General features: G+C 33.7%; 1 protein-coding gene across 3 annotated transcripts in view; it reads right to left on the reverse strand.

Annotated features, from left to right (window-relative positions):
* The window catches only part of mub (poly(rC)-binding protein mub), a 413,814-nt gene that overhangs the window by 56,917 nt on the left and 329,308 nt on the right, over window positions 1-27,589 (reverse strand). For all 3 annotated transcript variants that reach the window (XM_072540673.1, XM_072540672.1, XM_072540671.1), the window contains 2 exons: window positions 3,527-3,620; window positions 3,061-3,337 (listed from right to left, as the gene is read on the reverse strand). In XM_072540673.1, coding sequence (XP_072396774.1) covers window positions 3,061-3,337; window positions 3,527-3,620 — 371 coding nt within the window. The remainder of the gene's footprint in view (window positions 1-3,060; window positions 3,338-3,526; window positions 3,621-27,589) is intronic.

Here is a 27,589-nt window from a genome sequence, read left to right on the forward strand (position 1 = left end):
CGATGAAGACATGGGAAATATGGAAATACGTGCTTGGCGGAGGAAGGCGATGGATAGGGACGACTGGAGAAAAATTCTTGGGGAGGCTAGGACTCACACAGGGTTGTAAAGCCAAAATGATGATGATGACCATACTAGTGTAGTGATTTTATTTTCAAAACGTGTTAATATTTTTATTTAATTATCCTTCCTAAATGTCTCTAACTCCGACAGATGCTGCAAGGGCGGTGACTTTAGTTCAAGATGGTCGTAGCCAATATTATGCAGCTGAAATGTTGGGTGTTAGTCGATCTTCGGTTCAAAGAGTAGTTCGGCGCTTTAGCGACACCGGTAACGTCACAAGAAGACCAGGATCAGGTCGTAGAAGGGTAACACCGAAAGAGATGATCGATTTCTGGTCTCATCATGTTTGAGAAATCGGCATCTAACTTCAGTTGAACTGGCAAATCGTCTGAGCGAAGTGAGAAATGTGGATGTAAGCAGATGGACAGTTCGTCGACGACTTGTAGAATGTAATTTATTATCCAGAAGGCCAGCCCTATCTCCAATACTGAACTTTGCAAGAGAACATGAAAACTGGAGTGATGCAGATTGGAGCAATGTATTGTTCTCAGATGATTCCAGATTTTGTCTAAGGTCACCATACGGCCGAGAAAGGGTTTGGAGAAGACACGGAGAGCGATATTTTCAATGTAATATTGCGGAAAGAATAAGTTATCGGGGGGCTCCGTTATGATTTGGACTAGTATCGGTTCAGAAGCCCATACTGATTTAGTTATTGTAGATAGAGGTTCTATGACTGCTGCAAGATACATAACCAGTATTTTAGATGAGCATGTGGTACCACCTGGGAGCATGAGTAAAAATTCCACCTTCAGATTTTTTGTCAACCGAACCCACACGATCTAGGCCAAGTAAATGAACTATCAATTTTAAAAAACAACTTGTTGGTTGTAATCCTCCCGTAATTTTTTAAAATAATCCTTTGAAAACGATTATGGAGTGAAAATGAAAACGTCAAACGTTTTCTAAAAGTGTAATTTTCATTACAATCAATTGTGGCTTAACCCCATATGAACATATTATTTAAAGTAGTCGGCATTTAGAAAAATTGGCAAACCATTGCAATCCAGTATGTCCGAAAAATTCTAAAATTTTAAAATTTTTGCAGCGTGAAAATTTTTTTGGTACATAAATCGCTGATTTTTTTACGTATAGAAGAGAAAACAAGATTTCAAACACACTTTGGAAAAAGCAAAAATTTTTAAATGGGCTGTAAAAATATTAAGTTTTTTTTTTATTCAAATTTGTTTGTAAGATCAAAATATTTAAGTATGACTTATTTTTGTATAAACTTTGATATAAATGATTTAAATTGATAAAAATTATTTAAAAACTCAATGGGTACAAAAACTACAACACGTTTAGATATTTAGTTTTTTTAGAGACTTTAAAGAAACAATTTTTAAATAGTTTATAATTACGGAAATTACATTAAAAAACGGTATTTAGGTATATAGCTAATTGATTGTTTCTAAATGAAAAACCCAAACATTTTATTTTCACTTGTCATTTATACACCAATCATTTATACACCAAATTTAAAATTAGAAATGAGCTAAATATTTACATTTTTTACTTAAATTTATAGACAAAGTTTAAAGGCCTTAAAGAATTTTTAACAATTTTAAATATTTTTATCAGTTTTTTTTTATTTTTTGGAATTTCATTCAAGAAGCAGTCTGCTCACAAAAAATTTTTATCAGTCTTAATACAGAATAATTTTACCTGTTAACTTATGAATATTTTGATCGTAAAAATAAATTTTAATAAAGATAAATACGACTTATATACCCCGTTTAAAAAATATACCAGACTCTGATTAACTGATTTAATTTTTTTTAAATGAATTTGAAAGAATTTTTGATCTATACGTAAAAAAATAAGTGACTTAAGTATATAACAAAGAATTTTCCAAACAGCGAAATTTTTAAAACTTTCGAATTTTCGAGAGAGAGCTAGATTGAAATAGTGCAAAAGCAGAAAAAGGGTTAGCATTTTTCTTTGAGCCGTTGTTTTTCATAAAAAAATAAGAAATATGATAACTTCAAATTTTTCATACACAATTTTCAGAAACTTTCCGATTTCCCTCAAACAAATTTCCAAAATTATTTTTATAATCTTTTTCGCCAATTTTCATTTCTACAGGAATGATTTTTTCTAATTGTAAAAGCAAATTTTAAAAGGAAATTTAATTGCAAATAATTTTACTTTAAACCATTTTTGCCGTAGGTGATAATTTCCGAGATATTCAGGATAAAAGGTTGAAAATTTATTGCATTTAACATCAATTTTTCGTTCTAAATTTTTTTTCTGAATTTTCCACAACATTTTTTGCTAGAGCATATTCAAATTCTAGTTATAAACAACCTTCAAGAGGCATTCAAGGTCCGACTCACTACAACCCACAAGCTAATTCTGTATAAATTTTTTACTAGAAAGATAAATAATTGTAAATATTAAAAATTATGCGGTGTTAATATACAGAATCATTAACAAAGAAACGTGGTTTATACCCTGAGATTATTCTAAACTTATCTTAATTCTTCATATATACTGCCAATTGCAAACGAATACACTTTAATTAACGTTTATACTTTTAAATCAGAAGACATTCCAAAGTAGAAACGCCACAATTTACATGCTATTTTCCAAGAACAGTTGAGGCATAAAAAGTATTTCTGATTTAATACAAAATGCTCATTTTATAATAAAGAATATATCTCCATATGTAAATTTTTAAGAAGTCAAGAGTTAGAAAGGATCTCTTTGGATCAATTGATGTGTTATTGGGAAACAAGAGGAGATCATTGACCACTGCGGTTACATAGGATAGAGTACGGATCAAGAGCATTTAAAATTAAAATGCCAAGAACACATCAAATGACTCTCTATTGTCCTCGATCGACGGCAATTCTATATCTATCATTTACTCCCCTAGAGAGTACAGATAATCGCAGAAAAAGTGGAAAAAACTAAAATATAAAAAATGTTACATACCTCATATTGATGAGATACTGCGCCAAGGCTACTGCGTCAGGATTTCCAGTGATTGTAATCGTACGATCTGATGTTCCGGTTTCTCTGTCGTCACAATTTGATATACGGATCATGGCTCCGGAAATCTGTCTTATTTCTGCAATTTTGGTGCCTCCTTTACCGATAATGCAACCGATCAATTCATTCGGAACGGTCATTTCGTGAGTCTGTTGGTTTGAGTTCTGTTGGTTTCTGGAATTTGCGGTTCTTAACTGCGAGCCTGCCAAAGCAGCCAGAGCTTGAAATAAATTTTTAATTAATATTACGAAAAAAGTCGAAATACATATTAGTTTGCTTTTAAGAATTGTTTAATTTAACAAAAGAGTAGATACATTTTTCAGGACAACCCTATCGTCGTTTAAAAGTGTGATAAACTTCTCTTATACTAAAGCGAACGTTCAATGAAGTTATTATTTAAGAGTAATACCTGCTGGATTCAATCCTCCTGCACCCCCAGGGGCTAATCCACCCAATCCTAATGCAGCTAGACCTGCAAGAGGACCTTTACCCAAACCTGCGATCTGAAACAATACGAAAATTATACATGTTATCAAAACAACAGATCCACAACAACGGGAAAGTGTACCTGCTTAATTACTACACTATTTCTTTTTTTTTTTAAGTTCTTTGTTTATTTGCCAGAAAATAATTGATTTATATTTGACTGAATTAAAGAAGACGTCCCGCGTAGTTTACTAAGTGCTAACAGAACGATCTGGTCTTTGAAAGATGTAAAAATAATGTTTTTTTTTTAAACATACACAATATAAGATGAACATTGTTTTAAGACTTTACAGATTTGTACTAAGTAGAACTGAGAAGCATGTGAGTAGTATTATCACAAAACAGCGTAACTCTATAAAAACCAATATAAATTTCTGCACTTAAAATTAAAATCTTATTTCTTCCTAAATTAATTCAAACTAGCTTTATTTATTGCAAAAATATATATTCCTATGATTTTGCGAGGGTTGTAAGTTATAATATTAATATTTATACATTTTGGCACATGCTCATATCAATTTCGAAACATATTCTCGACTATGAGGCTGATATCGTAGACATGATTTTGAAAGGCTTCAACAGCTTCTTGAGATAATAAATCAGTGTCCATGCATCTTACGCGTTACAGTAGGAAACAAGAAAAACTTATTAGGCAATAAATTAGGTTAATACGGACAATGACACGTTCAGTCGATGTTTTCTTCGTTAACTATGGAGTTGTCGCATGAGCTGTGGAGGAGATAGCACTGCCGTGATGAAGAATGTGACATTTTTGTTGTTTTTCATTTGCTGTCGTTTTGCTGCATCGAAAACCGAAAGTAAATATTGAGGTGAGATTCGGTTCCTTGTCAAACAGTAAACTGTTATTTTTGTTTGCACTGTACGTGCTTTTAGCTTTATACAACTATAAGCAAGTTTCGTCTCCTGTCTCTAATAAAAAATCATCCATGCAAACGTTCATGAATGATTTCTATTTTTTCCACAAACTTCTTACAAACGTTCACTTTCAACAACCAACTCAATCTGTTCACTCTGTTCACGAATACAGTGACGCCACAACTCAGTAACGACATCTATTAGTCGATTGTAAAAACTCGTATATTAACATAACGTCAGATATCCCACACGAGACCTGGTAGTGTAAGAGCCGTTCATATTCCATTGTGGTAGCTAACTATGTGAAAGAGAGGCTTATTTCCGGGTATTTCCAGGTTTCATTAATTTTTTATTTTCAGATTTTCAGATGAAAATGAAAATAAACATTAAAAAAACCAAAGTGATGTCAATCCGAAAAAACCAAAACGTACCTCAACCTTGCACAATAAATGGGCACCTTTTAGAACAGGTCAATAGATTTAAGTACCTGGGATGTTGGATCGATAGCAGCCTAAATCCTGATCTAGAAATAAGATCGAGAATAGAACAGGCCAGAAAATCTTTCGAAAAAATAAAAAAACTGCTTTGTGATGCTAGAATAAAACTCGAAATTCGACTACGTTTATCAAAATGCTAAGTCTGGTCGACTCTTCTATATGCAGTTGAAACGTGGACCCTTAAAATATCAACCGTAAATAAATTGGAGGCCTTTGAAATGTGGATCTACCGGAGAATACTCAAAATTTCATGGACCTCAAACGAAGAAGTGCTGCATAGAATAGGGAAGGAAAGAGAACTTTTTAACACAGTAAAAGTTAGAAAAACATCATACCTAGGCCACATACTGAGAAATAATAAGTACCAATATGCCCAACTTATAGTGAAAGGAAAAATCGAGGGAAAGAGAGGCCTACAAAGGAAAAGACTATCGTGACTCAGAAACATCCGACAATGGACAGGGCTAAATTTTGAACAGCTCATAAGAACAGCTGAAGATAGAGAAGAGTTTAAAATTGTAGTAGCCAACATCCATTGAGGAGAGGGCACTTTAAGAAGAAGATTAATTTTTTCCCGGCATGTGGTGCTCTGACAGAAGTGATCCATTCACATTAAGTAATGTGCTCCATTCGCCATATATTTGGGGTCTCAATTCATCAAACCGATAGCAAAGCTTTTGCTGAAATCTGTAAATCTTTTACAAATTTCATATAACTCAAAAAAAAACAGAAAACGATATTTTTCGTTTATGGTCATCAAAGTAGAAGGCACTTTTTGTAGTTACCACTTAAAGTGGGAAATAGCAGGACACATTCGCTCTCCGTTTCGTGTATAAGTTTGTATCAGCCCGAGTGTTTGAAGACGCAGGGATACAGAAACAACGTTATAACACTCCATCGATACTGATTCATATACGGAAAGATTGGCGAATTGTGCTCGATTCGCCATATAATTGAGGTTTCAATTCATCAAAGCGACAGCAAAGCATTTGATGAAACCTCTGTATATCTTTTACATTATAAAGGGTGTTTTTTTCGACGTATAGAACTTTGAAATGAAATAAAACAAAGATGATTTTTATAAATTGACATGAAATTGATTTTATTCGAAAGATAATCTTTTGGCATTATAATTTAAATATGATTTCTGGCATATGACCGTCATATCTGGCTCTGACCTAGTTTAATCTGGAGGTCCAATTTTTAATCACTTTTTTCAATACGCGGCTAATGTTGTCCAAGTGGTCAAACGCTTGCTTATTGGCGTAGACTAGCACCTTCACATATCCCCACATAAAATAGTCTAGCAGTGTTAAATCGCACGGTCTTGGAGGCCAATTCACGGTCTGAATCGTGAAACTACACGGTTACCAAACGGTACCTTCAATAAATTAATAGTGGCACGAGCTGTGTGACATGTTGCACCGTCTTATTGAAGAGACAGCTCCTGCACCTTACGGTTGTTCAATTGGGAAATGAAAAAGGCAGTAATCATGGTTCTATAGCGGTCACCATTGACTGTAACCTTCTGGACAGCATAGTTTTTAAAGAGATTAATCATCCAATGATTCCACCAGACCATAAAGCATACCAGTCAGTTTTTTTAGATGTAATGGTTTCTCAACAAACATTTGAGGATTATCTTAAGTCCAAATAAAACAGTTTTGTTTGTTGACGTAGTCATTCAACCAAAAGTGAGCTTCATCCATAAACAAAATTCGTTTATGAAAATCGGAATCAACGGCAATCTCATTTTGGACCCACTCACCGAATCTACAAATCTACGCCTTGCTAGTTGATGATGTACCTTCAATTCTTGCATAATTTGGATTTTGTAAGCACGCAAAGCAAGATCTTTCGGCAAAACCTTCCATAAAGTGAATGGACACGTATCCAACTGCTGTGCACGATTACAGATAGACTGATTCTGGTCTTCTTGTATGCTATGCTCTACAGCAGGAACAACTTCTTCTGTACGCAATGTACGACGTGTCTGTGGATGCATATTATCATTTAGAGTAAACGTGGTTCCAAAACGTTCCATGGTTAATCGAATTACTTGATCTGATGGACTATTATGTTGACCATAAAATGTACCTAGTGTGTGATACGTATTTTGAACAGAACCATAATTTTCAAAATAAATTTGTACAACTTAGAAGTGTTGTTCAGGCGTCAAGTCTATTCATGCTGAAATGCCAAACCCAGCTTAACATATATCACTTGGCAGCTATCAAAATGGCCGACAGTTAAAAAAGTGTTACCAACTTACGTTTCTATACCTCTAAAAAACACCTTGGAATTAAATCCATAGAATTAAATCTTTAAAATGGCCGTCGGCGGGACATTTAGCGAGAAGAACTGACAATAGGTGGTCCACTAGAACTACACTGTGGTATACAAGAGGCGTCAAGAGACCAAGAAGACGTCCAAATTTAAGATGGAACATAACATAGGAAACAAGCCAGTACAACATGGCACAGAAAAGCGAATTTAAGACAATCGTGGGCAGATATGAAGAATGAATATGTAAGGGAGGCTACAACATAATCTGTAGAATATGCTGATGATATTATATACAGATTGAACGAATTTAAAACGGAACATACAATTTAATATATGTATGTTTGAACTGCATTTGAAATAGTGGACCAATATAAAACTTGGACAAAAATAAATCCATACCCGGTGATAGACATTGTATAAAATATCGTTCAACTATCTGTCTCCTTTAAAGGAAAGAGGAGCTTGCCTAATAGTCGGAGAGATAGAGCCGAAATATTGAACTGATCAGTAATATGACATTTCTCTATTGGAATATATTCATTGTAACTGGGTTAAGACTTTGCCTTACAGGCGGACGCCCCTCGTGGTACAGGGGGTGGCTATACAGGGATGAAGTTGTAATTTTTTTCGGAAAAATTAACGATCGATAATATGTCTCAAAATTTGCCCAGAGTAAGATCTTGGTATAACTAGACGAAATCCCATAGGGCGGACGCGAGAGTGGATACATAAGGGGTGGCGGACAGGGATGAAATTGCAATTTTTTGGGGAAAAATTAACGATAAGTAATATGTCAGCCATTTTCATGGCTCATTATTTAGCCCCAAAAAACTCTAAATCCAAAAGAGCGGACAGCTGGGTTGGTACAGAGAGCCATAAAACGGGGTCAAATGTACCACTTGCCTGCGCATTTTAGGTCTCGGTAACAATTTTCAAACTGATTTTATTATATTTTTATACAGATTGTTTTGAAAATTTGTATGCTCACTTCTGTTACTATTCTGAGAAGCGTCAAGTAGAGTTTTCCTCAAAATTTTCCAAAAAAATTTCCGTAAATGAAAATTTTCGTAATTTTTTGAGGTAAAATCTAATTTGTAGAATCCTTTCGATTTTCTGTCAGTTATACCATGAATTTTTCCAAAAATTTTCAAACGATTTTTCCGATAAGAAAAAAAAATTTAGAAAAACTTTAAAAATTTCGTCATTTTTCTCACTCTCACTGATGTCATCACATTCATCATCTTCGTCACTTTCACTTTCAATAATATCACATTCATTATCTGCTTCATTTTCAATCACTACTTCTCGAATTGATTCTGGCATCTGAGGTCCACTACGTTCTTCAACAATCAATTCTGTTGGTAATTTTTTATGAGCATTTGTCCAAATTTTTGAAATATAATGGGCTCGCAGTAGATGTTGGTGTAATTCATCTTGACATGGTGGTAAGCTTGAAGCATCGAAATTTTTTAGTTTTTTTTAAAAAGGCTCGTTCATATCATGCAACTTATACTGCCGGTTAAATAGTGAAAATCTGACATCGTTTACTTTTTTTTTTGGAATTGTTCTCGTCAGTATTGTTCCATATAAGTGACATATGAAAGTTTCTAAGGTTTCAAAAACTTCATTACAATCGAAGTCAGTTTCACCAAGTTGGATAAAAGCATCTTGATACTTATTACATTTAGCGCATGCGTCTAGAATTACTGATCTAAATGGAACGCGCATCATTATTATTTTAATATTTTAAAATAATAATAATGCAAAATTAATGTCCAAACAGAATTTGTAAAATTATAATTAACTAATGAAAAAAAAATTCAATCAATTTGAAAGTTAAAAAAAATATTGAAAATATCTAAGTACAAAGTAAATTTCAAAACTTAAAAAATTGATAATTCCACTATTAAATTGATTTTTATTAATAATTATTTGTAAAATGTTAAAGGAATTCTACAAATTGAATTTTACCTATTGATAAATAGAAATAATATATTTTGTATTTGATTATTAATGTAATAATAAATCAAATTTTTCTTATATCTGAACAACCATTATTTATGCAATATAAATTTAAAAACCTTTTTATTGTAATAAAAAATAAGTAAAATTACTATTTGTTATACCAAAAATATTTAATAGTTAACATTATAAAATTACTTTATAAATAATTAATTAAATTTAATATAATTTAATAAAATATGAAATATCAAACATTTATTCAATTAAAAATTAATTCGTAAAATATTTATATTTAAGAAAAAAATGTGATTTGTAAAGTAAATATGACTTTAGTTTGAAAAAAAAACATTATCATAATATCATTTTAAAACTACAAAATATTCTATAAAAGATTCAGACGATGATGTAGAGTTTTATCAAATGTTTTAGAAAAGTTTTTTTAATTTTTTTTTTCTTATCGGAAAAATCGTTTGAAAATTTTTGGAAAAAAATCATGGTATAACTTACAGAAAATCGAAAGGATTCTATAAATTAGATTTTACCTCAAAAAATTTCGAAAATTTTTATTAACGGAAATTTTTTTGGAAAATTTTGAGGAAAACTCTACTTGACGCTTCTCAGAATAGTAACAGAAGTGAGCATACAAATTTTTAAATCAATCGGTATAAAAATATCATAATAAAAATCAGTTTGAAAATTGCTACCGAGACCTAAAATGCGCAGGCAAGTGGTACATTTGACCCCGTTTTATGGCTCTCTGTACCAACTCAGCTGACCGCCCATTTGGATTTAGGGTTTTTAGGGGCTAAATAATGAGCCATGAAAATGGCGGACATATTACTTATCGTTAATTTTTCCCCAAAAAATTGCAATTTCACCCCTGTCCGCCACCCCTTACGTATCCACTCTCGCGTCCGCCCTTTGGGATTTTGTCTGGTTATACCAAGATCTTACTCTGGGCAAATTTTCAGCCATATTATCGATCGTTAATTTTTCTGAAAAAAATTACAACTTCATCCCTGTATAGCCACCCCCTGTACCACGAGGGGCGTCCGCCTGTAAGGCAAAGTCTTAACCCAGTTACAATGAATATATTCCAATAGAGAAATGTCATATTACTGATCAGTTCAAAATTTCGGCTCTATCTCTTGGACTATAAGGAAGCGATAAGTGGTTTGACAGCATAATAACTGCTTGTGTAGTCTACTTTTCACAGTGATTCTAGGCCTATTTGGGTGGAGTTTTGACCTGTTCTTGAATGAATTCAGAATTCAGCAGCCCGCTGAAGTATTGGATTTTTATAATATAATTATTTGACAACCTTTTGTTGGCCAACCAACTAGAGCGGAGTTGAGCCGAAATACATTGATTTCGTATGTTCCGTTTTAAATTCGTTCAATCTGTATATATATATATATATATATATATATATATATATATATATATATATATATATATATATATATATATATATATATATATATATATATATATATATATATATATATATATATATATCCTCCTCCTCTATACTTTATCCTTCGTAAGGATGTGTTGACGTTATGGTATTTGACGAATGGTTGCTATCCATTCTTCTCTCTCCTGGGCGCAGTGTGCTGCCTCAGACAGAGAGTAACCGGTAGCGCACTTTATTTGGTCTGACCATCGGAGTGGCGATCTTCCTCGGGTTCTTTTACCATCTACCTTGCCTTCAACCACCAACCTCTCCATGTCTTCCATTCGTCTGGTAATGTGTCCAAAGTACCTCAATATATTTTGGTTGTTGATTGTGGTAAGCCTAGTATTGATGTCAAGTTCTGTCAATATTGAGACATTTGTGCGATGTGCTGTCCAGGGTATGCGCATCATTCTACGATATACCCACGTTTCAAAGGCCACTATACGTCGTGAGTCGGACTTTTTAATGGTCCAAGTTTCTGACGCATAGGTAGCGATAGGAAAAATAAGCGTCCGTATTAGGCGCAGTTTCGTATTCCTGGTTATGTCCGTACCTTTCCAGATTTTAGTAAGTTTGACCGTTGCTGATCTGACCATTGTGAGGCGTCGACGTATCTCCTCTTCGCATCCACCATTGTTTGTGATAACAGAACCTAAGTAATTGAAACGGCTTACCACTTCAAACCCCGTTACGTTTCGTATTTCCGGCTGGTTATTTCTAATTCGATCGATTATCATTACCTTGGTCTTCTGTACATTAATTTTAAGTCCACATTCACGACTAATAGTATCTGGTTGTTCATGATGTATTTAAGGTCATTTGTTGATAATGCTAGTACTAAAGTGTCGTCAGCATAGCGAAAATTGCTGATTTTTCGGCCTTCGACTGATATTCCTCCTTGCCATCCGTCGAATACAATGCGCATGATGTGTTCGCTATATATATTGAATAACGTGGGAGAGAAAATACATCCTTGACGAACACCGGCCTTTAGTTTAAAATTATCGGAGTATATTGTTATTGATATACAGTTGTTTCAGTAGGTATATTAGATGTTCGGAGGTACCCATTTCTGTTAGTATTCGCCACATTTTATGCCACTTTACATTATCGAACGCTTTCGAGTAGTCGACGAAGCATAAATATGTTTCTAGATATATATATATATATATATATATATATATATATTTACATGTGCTTCAAAGTAAATGTCTTTTATTTTTAGCTAAGCTCTTGCCACATAATTTTGGGTTTCGTCAGAACTATGCTAGTACGGAAAAACATTTGACACTGTTACTTACTGGTATTTTCGGAACAAGAGTATCACATACGTGGTATGTGGTAAACGAGAAGATTTATATCTAGAACCAACAGCAATTATGCCGTTAAAATTATGCTGCTGGATTTTACAATATGGTAGCTTTGATTTTGCGTAATGCCGCCATTTCCATTTCATTACGTCATAAATCCGTTGGAAAGTTTAAACCCTCCAAACGACATATGTCATAATTACTTCTTCTCTTTTACTATAGAAGTTTTCAGACGTCATTCTTAATGAGCGTTTAAACTTTCCAACGGATTTATGACATAATAAAATGAAAATGGCGGTTTTACGTAAAATCAAAACTACCATAATGTAAAATCTACCAGCATAATTGCTGTTGTTTCTAGACATGAAACAACATTCTTCTAGTTTACCATACATAGTATGATGTACTCTTATTCCGAAATAACCACTAAGTAACAGTGTCAACATTTTGGTAAGTTCATAAGAAATGTTATAGTCTCACTCATCCACTTTAATATTGACAGTTTGAAAAAACTAGGTATTATAGAGAATTTTTCTATCATCTAAGCCAGCTTTTTTCAGGATTGTTATGAGCTCATCCTATCAAAAGTCTTCTTGTAGTCGAACTAGCCATATACGTTGGGATTGACATTTCTGAATCAGAACAGCGAAAAGGGCCTCACGTCATCCAAAGCATCGTGGAGTTCAAAACTGCAAGTGCAGTGCAACGTCTTAAATACCTACTTAGATTTTTTTTAGAATCTATCAGGTATCCAATGAATTTTTGAAACGTATAATAGACTTTTTAAAAGCTTAGTTCCTTTGGACTAGAAAAGGCCAAACGAATGTATTTTACGATATTTATTTTATACAGTATGTAAATCTTTCAGCTGGAGATAGGTAATGTACATTGAGGTAAGTGTGGCAACTGCGCTTTCTCGAGTCTATGCCAATATCTTACCACACGAAGCGATAGCCTATAATGCGATTGAGAACTCGATAATTGGCACGTTAGAATCTGTTAGCTGTACGCGTTTATTTTCAATTGGAACCCCGAATCATTTTAAAATGTTTATTTATACTTTTGCAGAAAAGGTTTAAATAATTATCAAGGAAATTCTTTGTTGTCAGAACGTGTAGATCTATTTGCTAATACTTTCGAAAATAGGCCCATACCTTGTAGACAAACAACTGCATGTTAGATTTGTAAAGTCACAAAGACTAAACTGGCTTGGTCACCTAGAAAGAATCTCAGATAATCGAGCTGTAAAAGTAGTTCAGAGATGAAAGCCCCGAGGAAACAGAACAAGAGGAAGGCCCCGTAAAATATGGATAGACGACGTAGAGAGGGATCTTAAAACCATCAACATCAGGCAGTGGCGAAGGAAAGTATCCGACAGGGCAGAATGGAAGAACATTGTTAAACAGGCCAAGACTCACAAAGGGTTGTAGCGCCATTAGAAGAAGAAGCTGCATTTCAATAACTTGATAACTAAAAGTTAAAACGTCTGCGACGATGCGGCCTTGGCGATAGCAGTGGACTTGAGGAAGCGCAGTTGTCATTATTATCTCAATGTATACTACCTATGTCCAGCTGAAAGTTTTACGTACTGTATAATAATGAATTTATATCAAGGAATAGTTTCACCAGTTCTTTATTATAATTATATTTTACGTAAGAATTAGAGCACTAAAACTAAGCACATTGAACATGGATACCATCTTTTAAAAAAATTAATTTTACTTTAAATAATAAAGAAAAATAATCATTCAAAATTAGATTAGTCTAGAGCTGAAATAATTTCAATCAAACATATCTCACACATTCTCCATCCACCACTAACATATATACATACTACAAATTTTAATAATATGTAACTTCATTCAGTTACAATCCGAACACATGGAATTACACAATTATGTATAACGTTGAATTTGAAGATAACTTCGTTCAAAAGTAAAATTATTCAGTATTCAAATAAACGTAAGTATAGACAGGCACACATAACGTTTCCACAAATGTGAAGCCAGCATGTTTCCATTGAAATACATATAAATCCTTGATGAGAATTCCTTTGAATGTGCATTATGGTTTTAAATATTATATGACTTAACTTTCAACCATGTATATATGAAATATTCTGTCCATGTGTTATAATACCGTGAAACAAGACGTGAAGTACCATAGTAAATAAATCTACAAAAAGAAAAGGAGGCAACAAAAAAAGTAGAAATTTTTTTTGAATAAATCACAATACCTAAGAAAAATTAGGTTCTTGGTAAAGTAGCTATATATTACAGTATTAAAAGAGAAGATGAAATAGAAACTCACCTATCCGTCCTGTAACGGCAAAAAACTAGTTCTGCAGGGGGAACCGCATAGTCTAAGGTTATTACACTCAGTTACACTACGTCTCAGTCGTTCAGCTGAGTACATTATTTATAGTTATTCTTATAATGGGAAAAAGAAAAGTACCAGGCTTGGTTGATGAGAAGATAAAATGTGATCGTGTTAAAAGAGTACAAAGAAAAGTAAGTCATATAAAACAGAAGTTTAAGGAATGAAAAGATCCAAAAGAAAAAAAAAAGGTATTGGGGAAAGTTTATAGGATGATCTTTGGAAAGATGCATTGTGTAAAATAGTATCTGAGTATCTTATTCTATTCATTTCTAGATATAAGCTTCCGTTTGTTTCTTTCACTAGTGTCTCATATGCTATTGGCATCCACCTCGTCCAGATTTTCCTCCTGCCTTTAACTCTTAAGGGTCTACTGTTCACTCAATTAAATTTATCTGCGAACAGACAACAGTTTAAAAGGAGATGGCATCGTAAGAAATTGGAAAAAATAAACATAATAGAGATGGTAAATTGCCTGCCTGGAGAACGATTTATTTTTCCCTTAGTAAATATACACGGAGAAAACTGATATTTTTTTAAATAAATCATAAATCCTGGTAAACGTACTGCTTCAACATTGTCTCTAATCTGCTTCTATAACCCATTCCTTCATTTCTTTTTCGATCTTTGTGAAATGAAATTTAGGAGTAAAACTGGTAAAATGACTACACTGTCTTCTTCTTTTATCTCTTTATTAGACACTTGTGTCTGCTTCTGTTTTCTCAGATGGTGCTTTCATTTTATATTGTCTCTCCATTTTTTTCACGGTCGGCCCACACTTCTTCTACCCAACGGCGATTTTTCTTTTGCTATCGTAACGACTCTTTCCTCTGTCATTCTGCTTATATGATTGTTCCATTCTCTCTTCCTATTCTTTATCCACTTGCCTATCTTTTCCACCTTGTATGCTGTCCTGTTTTCGTCACTTCTTTTTAGATCCCTCAGTGTGTTTCCGGTGATTCTTAGTTTGCGTCTTAATATGTTTGTTCTTCATAATATTGTATTGTTTAGACATCCTGCTATTGGCTTCTTGTATTTGTTTTTTTACCCCTGCTTCTACATTACCATAACTTGATAGTGTGATGTCTAAATAATTGATTTCCACAATCTGTTCAATGCTTGTTCCATTATACACTTACTTGGAGACACCTTCATATACCTAGGATCGCCGTTGACTAAAGAGAACAACGTCAGCGACGAAATTAAAAGAAGAATAGTGGTTGCCAAAAAAGGGACCCAAAGATTTATGTAGCAACTATCGCACAGTTGCTCTAATTGCGCACTGCAGTAAGATACTTTTACACATAATTCTAGAGGGGATATAGCCCTTTTTACTTCCTGAAATTGCAGAGGAACAGGCAGGTTTTGTCTCAGGAGGTGGTACTAGGAAACACATTTTAAACGTACTACAGATTATAGAAAAATCCAAAGAATTCAACATCGCAACATATCTGTGCTTCATAAATTAAAGTAAAGCTTTCGACCTAGTTAACTGAAGTAAAATGTGGCAGATTTTGTATGAAATGGGAGGCCCGAATCATCTGATATTGCCAATTAGAAGCATACAAAATAACAATTATGTCAGAGTTAGAATAAATTGGTTACTAATCGAAAGTTTCAGGATCACTAAGGGCGTGAGACAAGGCTGCATACTAAGCCCAATTCTATTCAACATGGATAATGCGGAAAGCTGCTGAGGATTAGAAAGGTGGCATCACTATCGGCGAGAAGAAGATATGCAGATGATACAACTATCCTTGCTAGTTCCGAAGTTGAACTAATTCACCTGCTACTACGGATTGAAGAAGTCAGCTTAACGATGAGTCTTAAAATAAACAGAAATAAAACGAGAATCGTGATAATTGACAGAGCTGACAACAATCAAAATCATGTAATCATTATAAACAATATCTCTGTTGTACATACATGTGTGTATCGGGTCTCTTTAATAACTAAGAAATATAACTATAACTTTAAGAAATAAAGCGCCGGTCAGCAGAAAAAGCCATGAAATAACTATCGATGCAAAAATGAGACTAGTAAGAAGTCTAGTTTTTCCAGTTTTCACTTATGCACCAGAATGCTGGACTCTTATGGAGAAAGATAAAAAGATTATATATGTATTTGAGATTTACTGCTGGAGACGAATGCTGAGAATACCATGGGTGGCCCGAAGAACAAATTAATCTATACTGAACTAGCTAAACGGAAAAACTTTCCATCCAGGAAAAGGTAGAAGGCAAAAGAAATCGAGGTAGATCTTGCGCACGATACACCATATTGTTGCTAATATTGGCGCTCCATTATCAGAAAGTGCTAGAATAACAGAAGATAGAAAGACGAGGGGAAACATCATTTACACTTACATAGAATGTCCAAGAACTGCTTAAACGTTTCGAGTGAAAAAACCTAAGAATATATAGAACAATAAAAGAACAAAGTTTTGGAGAATCTGACGTAAAAAAATCATTAAGGCAGCACGCTTTAGATGGTTAGGGCATGTAATCAGGCGAGAGAAAGGTGAAACAGTCCGTCTATCAGTTTTAACCGAAGAGAGCTAAGGGGACAACGAGCCTGAGGAAGACTTCGTATTAAGACAACTTAAAGGACTTAATAAAGTCTTAAAGACTTAAAATCTATTCGAGTTAGAGCATGGAGAAGAGTTGAAAGAGACAGGGGTGACTGGAAAATGTTGTTGTGAAGACTTTGTCTCATAACGAGCTGTAATGCCACTGATGAAGATGCTTTTTCTGTCAATTTCTATTTTACGTCTGGTCAGTTCTTTGCTGATTTGGCTTCTTTGCGATTATGTTAAACTTATGGAACAATCTTTGTAAGTCCTCATTTCCTGCTGTTAGTACGACATCGTATGAGTAGTAGAGGATCGTAATTTCTTTATTTCCCATCTTATAACCTTAACATCTCTTCGCGGTTTTAATTAATTCATCCATTATAAGATTAAAGAGTAGAGGACTTAAGGAATATCCCTGCCGTATACCTGTGCCTACTTCTTCCGTCAGTTGTCCATCTATTCTGGTCTGCATTTTATTATTATATATCTTCGATTGTTTTCATTATATCTAATGGTACTTGTTTATTGTATAAGAGGTGAATAACCTCCTTCAGTCCTAATCTATCAAAGGCTTTTTTAAGCCAATCAAACAAAGGAACGCCGATCGATTGTACTTTAGTGTCTTTCTGTAATTTGTCTTATAAAAAATACTGCATCTGTAGATAATCTTTTGCTTTGGACGCATCGTTGTTCATCCTCAAGTAGGATTCTCTAGTTTATTATTTTGGTTAAAATTGTTGTCGTTAGTTTTAGCGTGGCGTTCAATAGATTGTCTATGTTCTATCTATAGTTTTCCGGTTCTTTTTTGTCATCTTTTTTAAACATCAGGATTAGTACCTTTATTTTCCATTCTTGTTCTTCTTCTTCTTTTTATATAGACATGACTCTGTCTGTTTTTGAATGTGCCTCCAGTAAGTTGTCGTTCCATCGTTTTCGTGGTCTTCCTACTGATCGTCTTCCTATTGGGGAACTGCCTCTTGCCATCTTTACTACTCTATTTGTTGTCATTCGGCTTATATGATCGTTCCATTCTTGTTGCATTTTAATATTTTGTTGATGAGCTATGCTAATTGATTTTGCATAATTGTTCATCAATTCTACTTAAGCAGAAAAAAAGGTAATCTAAATTAAAATAATTGAGAGAGTATTATATATTATTTTTTTATTTGTAATCATAAATAATAAGTTTTAAAAATATTTAAAAAAGTTAATAATGAAAATGTTGTACAAACCACAGATCTGTCAACTTTACTGTTAGTGTATCAATTGTACTTAGTATTCCTCTCTTCTGTCATGCAACTATTTAAAATCTGCTTCATCAGCTTACCATAAACCTATCAACAATATAAAATGTTCAGAAACATTATTTACAACGATACCTCTCTTCGTATCTAGAATTAAACGTACTACCTAACCCCATAATTGTGCTTCATTGACAAAAAATATGGAACAAATAGTAAGATTTGACTACAATGAATTTTACTATTTGGCTTTGAAAATAAATTTTTTGGCCTACGAGGCTCATAAAACAAGGTCTAAAAGTAGCCGGAGCCGCGAGGAAAACATTTAGACGTGATCCAAAAACACTAATCTATATACCAGACCAACGAGCGTCCCTCAAATTCGTAAACTTGTTGGTACAGCTGTCTATTCTTTTGCTGTTTTGTTCCGTAGTCATTTTTTGTTTTATAGCGTAGTTCAATTTATAGTATAACTTTTTAAAATTAATACTTTGAAACCCTTTTACCAATTTGATATAAGAACCTCATGTACGCCCAAGTTTCTGAGCTAATATTTATTGATTTTAGTAAAATGTGTATAAACAACATAATACATAATATAGTAATGAAATAATTATATAATTATGAATATATTTAAATTAGATAATCACAAAAATCAAATTAAATATCTACCAACTATTTTATTCAAACTATTATCATTTCCATACTTCATTTATTTTTGATTATACGAATACATGTATTTATAAAAATAAAAATTTATATCGAAAAGTCTACCGTCATTCAGAACATTTCAGCATTAATCATATGTGGTCTTCCCCCTATGTCATGCTCATCGTGATAGTTCAAGAGGAATTGTAATAATAATACTGTAAATGCATACTGTTCTGTTGTGTTCATAAATTAATATCGGATGATCATTATACAATTTCAAAGCTTTCATATTGCTACGTTCAAAAGGTAAAATTGATATATAAAGAGCAAAAATAGTTTATATATTTCAACCATATTGTGATAAAAGTGATTGTTTTGTAAAAAAATCCACAAGGAAAATAATTCCTGCAGCTGGCTGTATACCACGTATCACAAAAAGAGGTTAATCTTTGTAAATGGGTATATTTTATAAAAACCCTTAAAAGGGCTACATCAAAAACACGAACGTTTTCGGAACAACAGTTCCATCATCAGGTTAAAAATACAGGTTACCATGCCTGAGCCACCAAAATATTAGGGTAAAAACCCTTTAAATATATAATGTTACCAAAGATTGTAAATAATGTTATTAATATTATTTTGTTACCAGCTGAAGTCCGTTTGAAGAGGTTTACTCTCCGGACACTGGAACTCACTTAAAGCATGGGTGTATGTTACCTGAAGTAAAATTTAATTAAAATAGTAAACATCAAATAATATTAATAACATTATGTACAATCTTTGGTAACATTATATATTTTAAAGGGTTTTTACCCTAATATTTTGGTGGCTCAGGCATGGTAACCTGTATTTTTAACCTGATGATGGAACTGTTGTTCCGAAAACGTTCGTGTTTTTGATGTAGGCCTTTTAAGGGTTTTTATAAAATATACCCATTTACAAAGATTAACTTTGGACAAAAGGACCGAAGATGATCCAAGATTATTTATTAAGGATTAGAGAGTATGAATACGAAAGTAAGGGAGACCACCTAAGATGTGGGTTCCCTCAAATTAGGCTTCTTCGCAGTCTTTTTCTGATGACGCTTTATAATTCAGGATGTTAAGGATCAGCATGTCAAATCTAACGTTCTGACAACTGCATGGAACAGTTCAGTGGTGTTTACAGATAATTGTTTTCCTAAATTTTGTAACAAAAAAATACGCCTTCTTGAACCTCCCATTCCACAGTCTTTTGTGAGGAATTAGTTGCAATATATTATATCAGTTCGTTCCTCATAGGATGGCTCAAATATTGAAGTTTTTTTTATTGTTATTACTATTTCTCTTTCTTCATTCTTGCTAACACTTCGATGTTAGTGATTCTATCTATCCAGGATATCCTCAAAATCCGTAGGTAATAACACAATTTACTGTGCTTAGGTTACTGTCCCTTAATTAGAACTAGGGATAGATTTCTGTTGATGAGATAGGTACATGACATAAAAAACTACATCAGTTCGAAATGGATGCACATGGATTGAGAAAGGGATAAATAGGGCTCTATGTCAAACATTGGATGTTACAATACTGGCACATATATTGATAACAGGGTGATATGTGGAGTTCTGCAAATAGAAAACAAAGCAGTATTCATTAAATGTTGAATCATGCACAATAGCGAATGTTAGTAGCATTTTAACGAGTTTTAAGGCAGAAACAAGTGGTTAAGCACCAAAGGGATGATCTGAAAAGATTTTAAAGCTCTCTTAAGAAAACTTACGGTATAGCTTTGGCAAAAGGCAGAGCTCGAAAGGGGAATGGAAGAATTAGCCAGTTACATGGCCCAAAAAGCATTACCAAAGTAAATAAAACTATTCCTTAAATCGAACAAAAGAGTAGAGAATGATTTGGACTAACTTTGGCTAGTAAAATGAGAATGAGAGCTGGTTCTTTCTAGCTAACGCGCTTTGCACATGAGAGGGTTGCGCATCTTCTTTTTGTAGGGTCTATCCGTTTCGGATGTTGGCGACCATCATGGCAATCTGAATTTTGCAAACTGCTGCTCTGAAAAGATTTGTGTTTGTTGTGTTGGAACCACGTACGGAGATCTTTTCAGCGTAGGGTTGCGCATATTATACCAATATGACCACTTAGGTGTTCCGTAGATGAAATTTTTTAATGTGACAGACCTGCCATCAAGAATGAAACTAAGACGGCGTAGAAGGGACAGCACAAAAAGCACATTATATGTTTCACATAATAAACTATATGCTACGAACATAACTTTAACTACAATCAAGATCGCATGTTAAAGACAATTTTAAATTTGTTAATATAGTACAATATTATTGCTATCAAGTGCTCATCCCACCTGTACTTACTCTTATGCTGGCTTCTACTTTATACCTTTTGAATGCTGCAAGTTGCTCGTATAGTGAAATATAATAAAACATCCGGAATAAAAGGATCAACCTAATTTGTCTAGTTAAAAGTTTTGTAAGCAGGACATGCACAACTTTTGTACATTTTGTAATATGAGATTTAGTGTAATATTTAGGCAGCATGAAAAATTACATGTACTGAGTTCACTACATCTATAGGGTGGTCATTATAGAACGTATCAACTCAACATGTGACTAAACAAAACTGAAAAAAAAAACAAAATTTTCTGAAGTTTGCATCAGTGTCATTATTCCGTTTATTCTGAAATATAAAAAAAGGAAACTATCGGATGGTTTCTACTATAAATAAATATGTTAAATATTGAAGTATACATGGACATATTATACACAAAAATATATAATGTAGTTCAGGTTGAATATATTCAATTTAATAAATGGATAAGTAGACACTTCAGCTCACTTTGATTTTTGACGGCGATTATCACACCCACAAAACACCGCGAAAGCGGAGCTTTTAGACACTCTCTAGATGCTTTTTTTAACATCTTCTTGTTGTTTTTCCAACGCTTTTAAAGCTTTCACTAGCTGACTAGCTTATCGGTGATATGTAAAGCACCAAAGAAGTTTTAAAATACGCTTGACAAAGCGACATCGTCAAAAATGTCTAAAAGGTGTCTACTTATTTATTGTTCTGAAGCTATTTTCTTGTTGCATCTTAAATTAATTACTATTTTAATGGGAATAAGCAACAATTAAAGGTCAAAATAAGTTTATTGGCGTTTCAATAAACTTATTTTAAACTTCAATTGTGGCTGTTTCCCATTAAAATAGTAATCTACTTATTTACTTTAACATTTCTGTTAATACTCCAGTCTTCAGAGATTTGATCACTCAACAAGCTGAATGTTGCTGAGAATGTCAACTTTAGGACCCCAAAGAACATACAAAAAAGTTTGCACTAATACCCCCGGGCTTTCCTCTAAAACCCACTTCCTTTCAAACAAGAAATATAGCCGAGCTAATTTTGAACAAAAATGTTTATTAGCACTATTTCTGTGGAATGAAGTGTTCTCTCAGAAACAACGCTTGCAGCGACCGGCGATTTTGAATGTCAGTTGAATGGAAACAATTTTTATCACCTTTTTTTTACATTCTATAGCTACATTTCTTGTTTCAAACATTTTCTCTACGGCGTACAGATTCGTGGAGTTTTAGGCCCGCAGGAGTGGCAATCTCTTTTGCATCTTTTTTAGGGTCCCAAATTTGACATTCTCAGAAAAATTCAGCTTGTTCGTATGCTTTTTGGTGATGAAGTAATGAAGTAATTTCAAACATTTGCACGTTTGTCGTCTAGAATTCAAATGCAAACTAAGAAATTACATTTGAAACCAATGCACCATATATTCTAGAAGCAATGTGATGATTGATAAAAATACTGTATGTATGAACAAAATCTAAATAGTTTTAATTGGATATTGGTCCTTTCAGACGGATGATCAGGGGATTTATGGTTTCATTCCAACTTTTGCACAACATATAATTAACATATTAATAATAAAATTCTTTAGAATTCATTTGAATTCAGCTCTAAACTCTTCTGATAACTTTTTTCCAAATTAATTTCAACCTAACCGCTTTCAGCCTTCTGTGTTTTTATTGTGCAGAATCTTTTAATAAATACGAAATTAATTATTTATTGTAGTCACATGTTGAGCAGGGGAAACAATTGTTAACAATATTCCTCTAATGGCGTGCTCCTAATAAGAAACGACTGGTGAAAGTTGCAGTTGGCGCTTATTTTAGTCTAATGATTCTGATTTTGGGATTTGATGAAATGTTCAGAAAAAAATTAATTTGCAGTATTTTCGTCTTAGGCGATGAAACGAAGCACTAAACCTACCAATTTTTCGCATCAAGATGAATAGTGCAAGTTTTTGCATTCGATTCGGGAAAGTGTCAGGAAAGTTTGTGAACAAAATTCATAGAGGTAAAATGAAAATTTGCAACTCAGAAAATATCGACAGGAATCAGTTTAATTTTGTTACTCGGGGGCTTTCGAGGTCGCTGAATACGAATATGATAACGACAACAGTCCTTCATTCAACCTGGTGACCAGGATGGATTTCGTGTCCTGGAGTATATTAATTTCATTCTAAACCAGTCGACAGTCATTACTCGCGGGTTTTCGATGTCACTAAACACGAATATGATAACGACGATGGTCCTAAAACTGCCCGGTACCCAGTGAGGACCTCGTCTCCTACAGTTTTATGATATTTTTATTCGAAATTAGTCAAAAGTCATTCCTCGGTGGGGTTTTTCGAGTTCGTTGAATACGAATACTATGACGACGATAGTTTTCGAGCTACCTGGTGGAAGGTGGACCTCGTTTGCTGGATTTTGTTATTTTCATTCGAGATAAGTCAAAAGTCATTATTTGTATTTGGGGCCATTGAACACGAATATTACGACGCCAATGGTCTCACAAGTATTTGGTGTCTAGAGTGACCTCGTCTCCTGAAGTTTCATGAGAATAAAAATCTTAAATATTATTTTAATAACAAATTAACAAAAAACTTCAGGAGGCCAGGTCTACGCAGGCCACTAGATACCTTGGAGAGCACCGCGTCGTAATATTTCGAGTACAACAACCCCAAAAGCCCCCGTGATGACTTTTGACTCATTTCGAATAAAAATCACAAAACTACAGGAGACGAGGACTGGGCATCAGGTAGCTGATCATCGCGGTCATAATATTTGTGTTCAGCGACCTCCAAAATCCCTTAAGAAATGACTTTCGACTGATTTGGAATGAAAATAACATAACTCCAGGAGACGCTGTCCACCCTGAGCTCCAGATAGCTTGAGGACCACCATCGTTATATTTGTTTTTAGCGACCTCGAAAACCCACGAGTTATGACGGTTGACTGATTAAGAATGAAATTAACATACCCCAGGAGAAGAGGTCCACCCTGGGCACAAGGTAGCTGGAGAAACATAGTCGTTATCATATTCGTATTCAGCGACCTCGAAAACTCCCGACTAACAAAATTAAACTAATTCTTGTCAATATTTTCTTAGTTCCAAATTTTTCATTTTCTATGCACTTTGGAAATACATTTTTCTTATGCACAAAATGCAATTTTCATTTTCCCACCATGGATTTTGTTCCCAAATGTTCCTGATACTTTCACGAAAAAAGTTTTACAGCGATTTATCTTGCTGCGGAAAATTGGTATGTTTAGTGCTTATTTTTTTCGCCTATCTAAACAGTCGTATACTTATAATTGAATAAAACTAGTTTTACCCGGATACTTTCCATATTCTCCATATATATTTCCATAAAGGAGTTTGATAACTTATCCGGTTCATTCTAGATGCATCCAATGTCAAATGGATAAAGCAGTAAATTTTAAACTTGGGTATTAATTACACTACTTGCGTTTAAATTTTATTTGCTTTCTTTTATCTATTAAGAATCTACTACAGAATTATTGTCCAAAAGATATAACTAAACACTGACAACCTAATATAGCTAAAACAGCTATGAAAATCATATTCAGTTTTACTCCAAATTAGAAGTTATTTATTTAAACAGTAAAATATAGTATTAACTAGATAAATCCAGAATACAATTAAATATTCACAAATATGTACCTTTATCTGTTATGCTTGGATAATTCTAGCTCTATCCGGGTAATTCTAATATTATCCGATATTTGCGTTTTAAATATATATAGAAGTATTCTATTGTCATGAGTCGGTACTATCTGGAGAGTCGACCTTTTTCTTGGCGAATTTCAGGTGCGTGCCTATCTCGTAATATACTCCCGTATGATTTATCCGTAGACAAGCTGTACTCTTTGATAAAAATATCTATAGATTTATATCTATCTATATATTTGGATTCGTACAGCAGTTTTACGTTAATTTATTCACAGGTGTAAAAGCGGCTTGCTAAATATCAGATTTCTTTTTATTGTTCAAAGACTTTGTCGGTTTATATAATCAATAATCCTTCTCATATATATATATATATATATATATATATATATATATATATATATATATTTAGGGATTCTACAGTATTCACTGCCTTCCCTCGCTCAACCGTTTCCATCTCTCTCTGTTGTTCCATTCTCCATCGTTCAGTCCTCTCTTACTCATGGCGTCGTCTACTTCGTTCCTCCAGGATTTTCAGGGTCGTCCTCTTTTCCTCCTTCCTATGGGGCTCCATTCGGTTATTTTCTTTATCCATCTGCTGTCGCTAGTTCTTCTTACATGTCCATACCACTTTAGTCTTTTTTGTTCTATATATGTTAGTATGTCTGTTTCTATTGATGTTCTTTGCTTTATTTCGTCATTACTTCTCCTATCCATTCTTGTTACTCTGCAGCATCTTCGCAGGCATTCCATCTCTGTTGCTACTATCTTACTGCTGGTTTTCTTGTTTATGATCCAATTTTCAGCCCCATATGTCATAATACTTCGCACTAATGTTTTATAAATCTGCGTTTTTGTCTTCATATTTAGGTGTCTATCCCACCATACTGAGTTAAGTTGTCGGATTGCTGTTCTTGTTTGTCCTAATCTTTGTGTAATTTCTTCCTCTGTTGTTGCCTTTTTCGTGATTATAAACCCCAGGTATTTGAATTTATCCTTTCCTTTGATTGTTACGTTATCATCAATCTGTAGATCTTCTATGTCTTCTTCACTTGTAGATAGGTACTCTGTTTTCGCGAGGTTAATATCTAGGCCAGCCTTGGTATATTCTTCTTGTAGTTTTTTCATCATGTAGCTGAGGTCGTCTTGGTCTTGTGCAATCATTACTTGATCGTCTGCAAAACTTAATGTATATAGGTATTCGTTCCGTACCGGTACTCCCATGCCTTCGAATTTTCTTTTCCATGTAGTCAAGGCTTTCTATAAGTATATTTTGAATAGGGTTGGAGATGTGGAACAACCCTGCAGGAGCCCTTTTGTTGTGGTGAAGTCTCCTATGATTCTTGTTCCCATTTTAATGGACACTTTATTTTCTTTATACAGAGCTTTTGTAGCTTCTATGAGTTCCGTCTGTATTTCTAATTTGTACATTGCCTCCCATAGTTCTGACCTTGGTACAGAGTCATACGCCTTTCTCAGGTCCACAAATGCCAAGTGTATATCTCTATTTTTTGCTTTTTTCTTTTCCAACAGTTGTTCCAGTGTGTATATGTGGTCTATGCATGATCTTCCTGCCGTGAAGCCTGCCTGATCCTCTCCGATTTTGCCTTTTATCGCTTGCTCTATCTTTTCTCTATCTTCTTCTTCTTTTCTTATCTATTCTTCTCAACTTTAGATAATTATTTTGTAGCCGTGTCACGATATTTTAATTTTGTAAATCTTAATGATTTAGAGGTATACGTATTGTAATCTTTTGTTTTATGTTACTTGCTTTCAATATAATTAACTTATAGTCTTCGTGCTTCTTATTTGTCTGTCATAATATGCATACCCAAGGCGAAAGGGAGCAACCAGCAGGTTCTAGATTAAACAAAGACATTCGGCTCCCTTTCTGGTGGCCTCGTATGTTATATAAAGGTCATGGTATGTGTAGAAAGCAACAGATCTCTATATCCTGTTTCCACTCAGTTATTATTTCAGTTATGTCGGTTCAATTCTGATTTACTCTTTGTATATTCCCGTATACTAACAGTCTAACTAACATTTATTTGAATGTTGGTAATTCCGATAGTCACTGTCAAATATCAAATCAAACGATTTGCGGAAAAAATGCCTCTTTCTATTTAACGAGGATTTTAATTCATAAATACATTTTATTTGTTCATCTTCCATTTGGGGAAAGTTTTAATATTTTACAAATATTCAGAGATCTTTCATAATTTTCGTTTAATATTTTTTGGAATGAATTATTTTTTTTACATAACCTCTCTACAGATTTAGCTTTAATATTTTTTTATATATTGTATATTTAATAATTATAAATATTTTGGAACCTGTCTCACGGCAAAGGCAAGAATTTCTGATTTTGTACTGTCAAAACTAACATCAAGACTTCTTGTTCTTGATTTTCTTTATAATTCTCCTTTTTGGTGGGTTTTCCATATAAAAACCACGTGTGGTGTTCACCATCACACCAATTAGTCAAGGTTTGTAGCAAGCCTAGAAGCAACATGATCCTACTGGCTAATACCACTTCAATCTATCTGTTAATGTAATTTCTTCAATCAACCTCTCAATCTGAAGTCCTAAATAGCTTCAGTTCAACTTTTGCTCAAACTAGAACTACTTGCGGTCACTTTTTGACAGACAACCAATGTATTCTCCTATTCTTAAATGTATGTAAAAATGTGAGTTTAATTAACTACATTA

The sequence above is a fragment of the Diabrotica undecimpunctata genome, chromosome 8 (genome assembly GCF_040954645.1).
Source record: "Diabrotica undecimpunctata isolate CICGRU chromosome 8, icDiaUnde3, whole genome shotgun sequence".
Classification (NCBI taxonomy): Eukaryota; Metazoa; Arthropoda; class Insecta; order Coleoptera; family Chrysomelidae; genus Diabrotica; species Diabrotica undecimpunctata.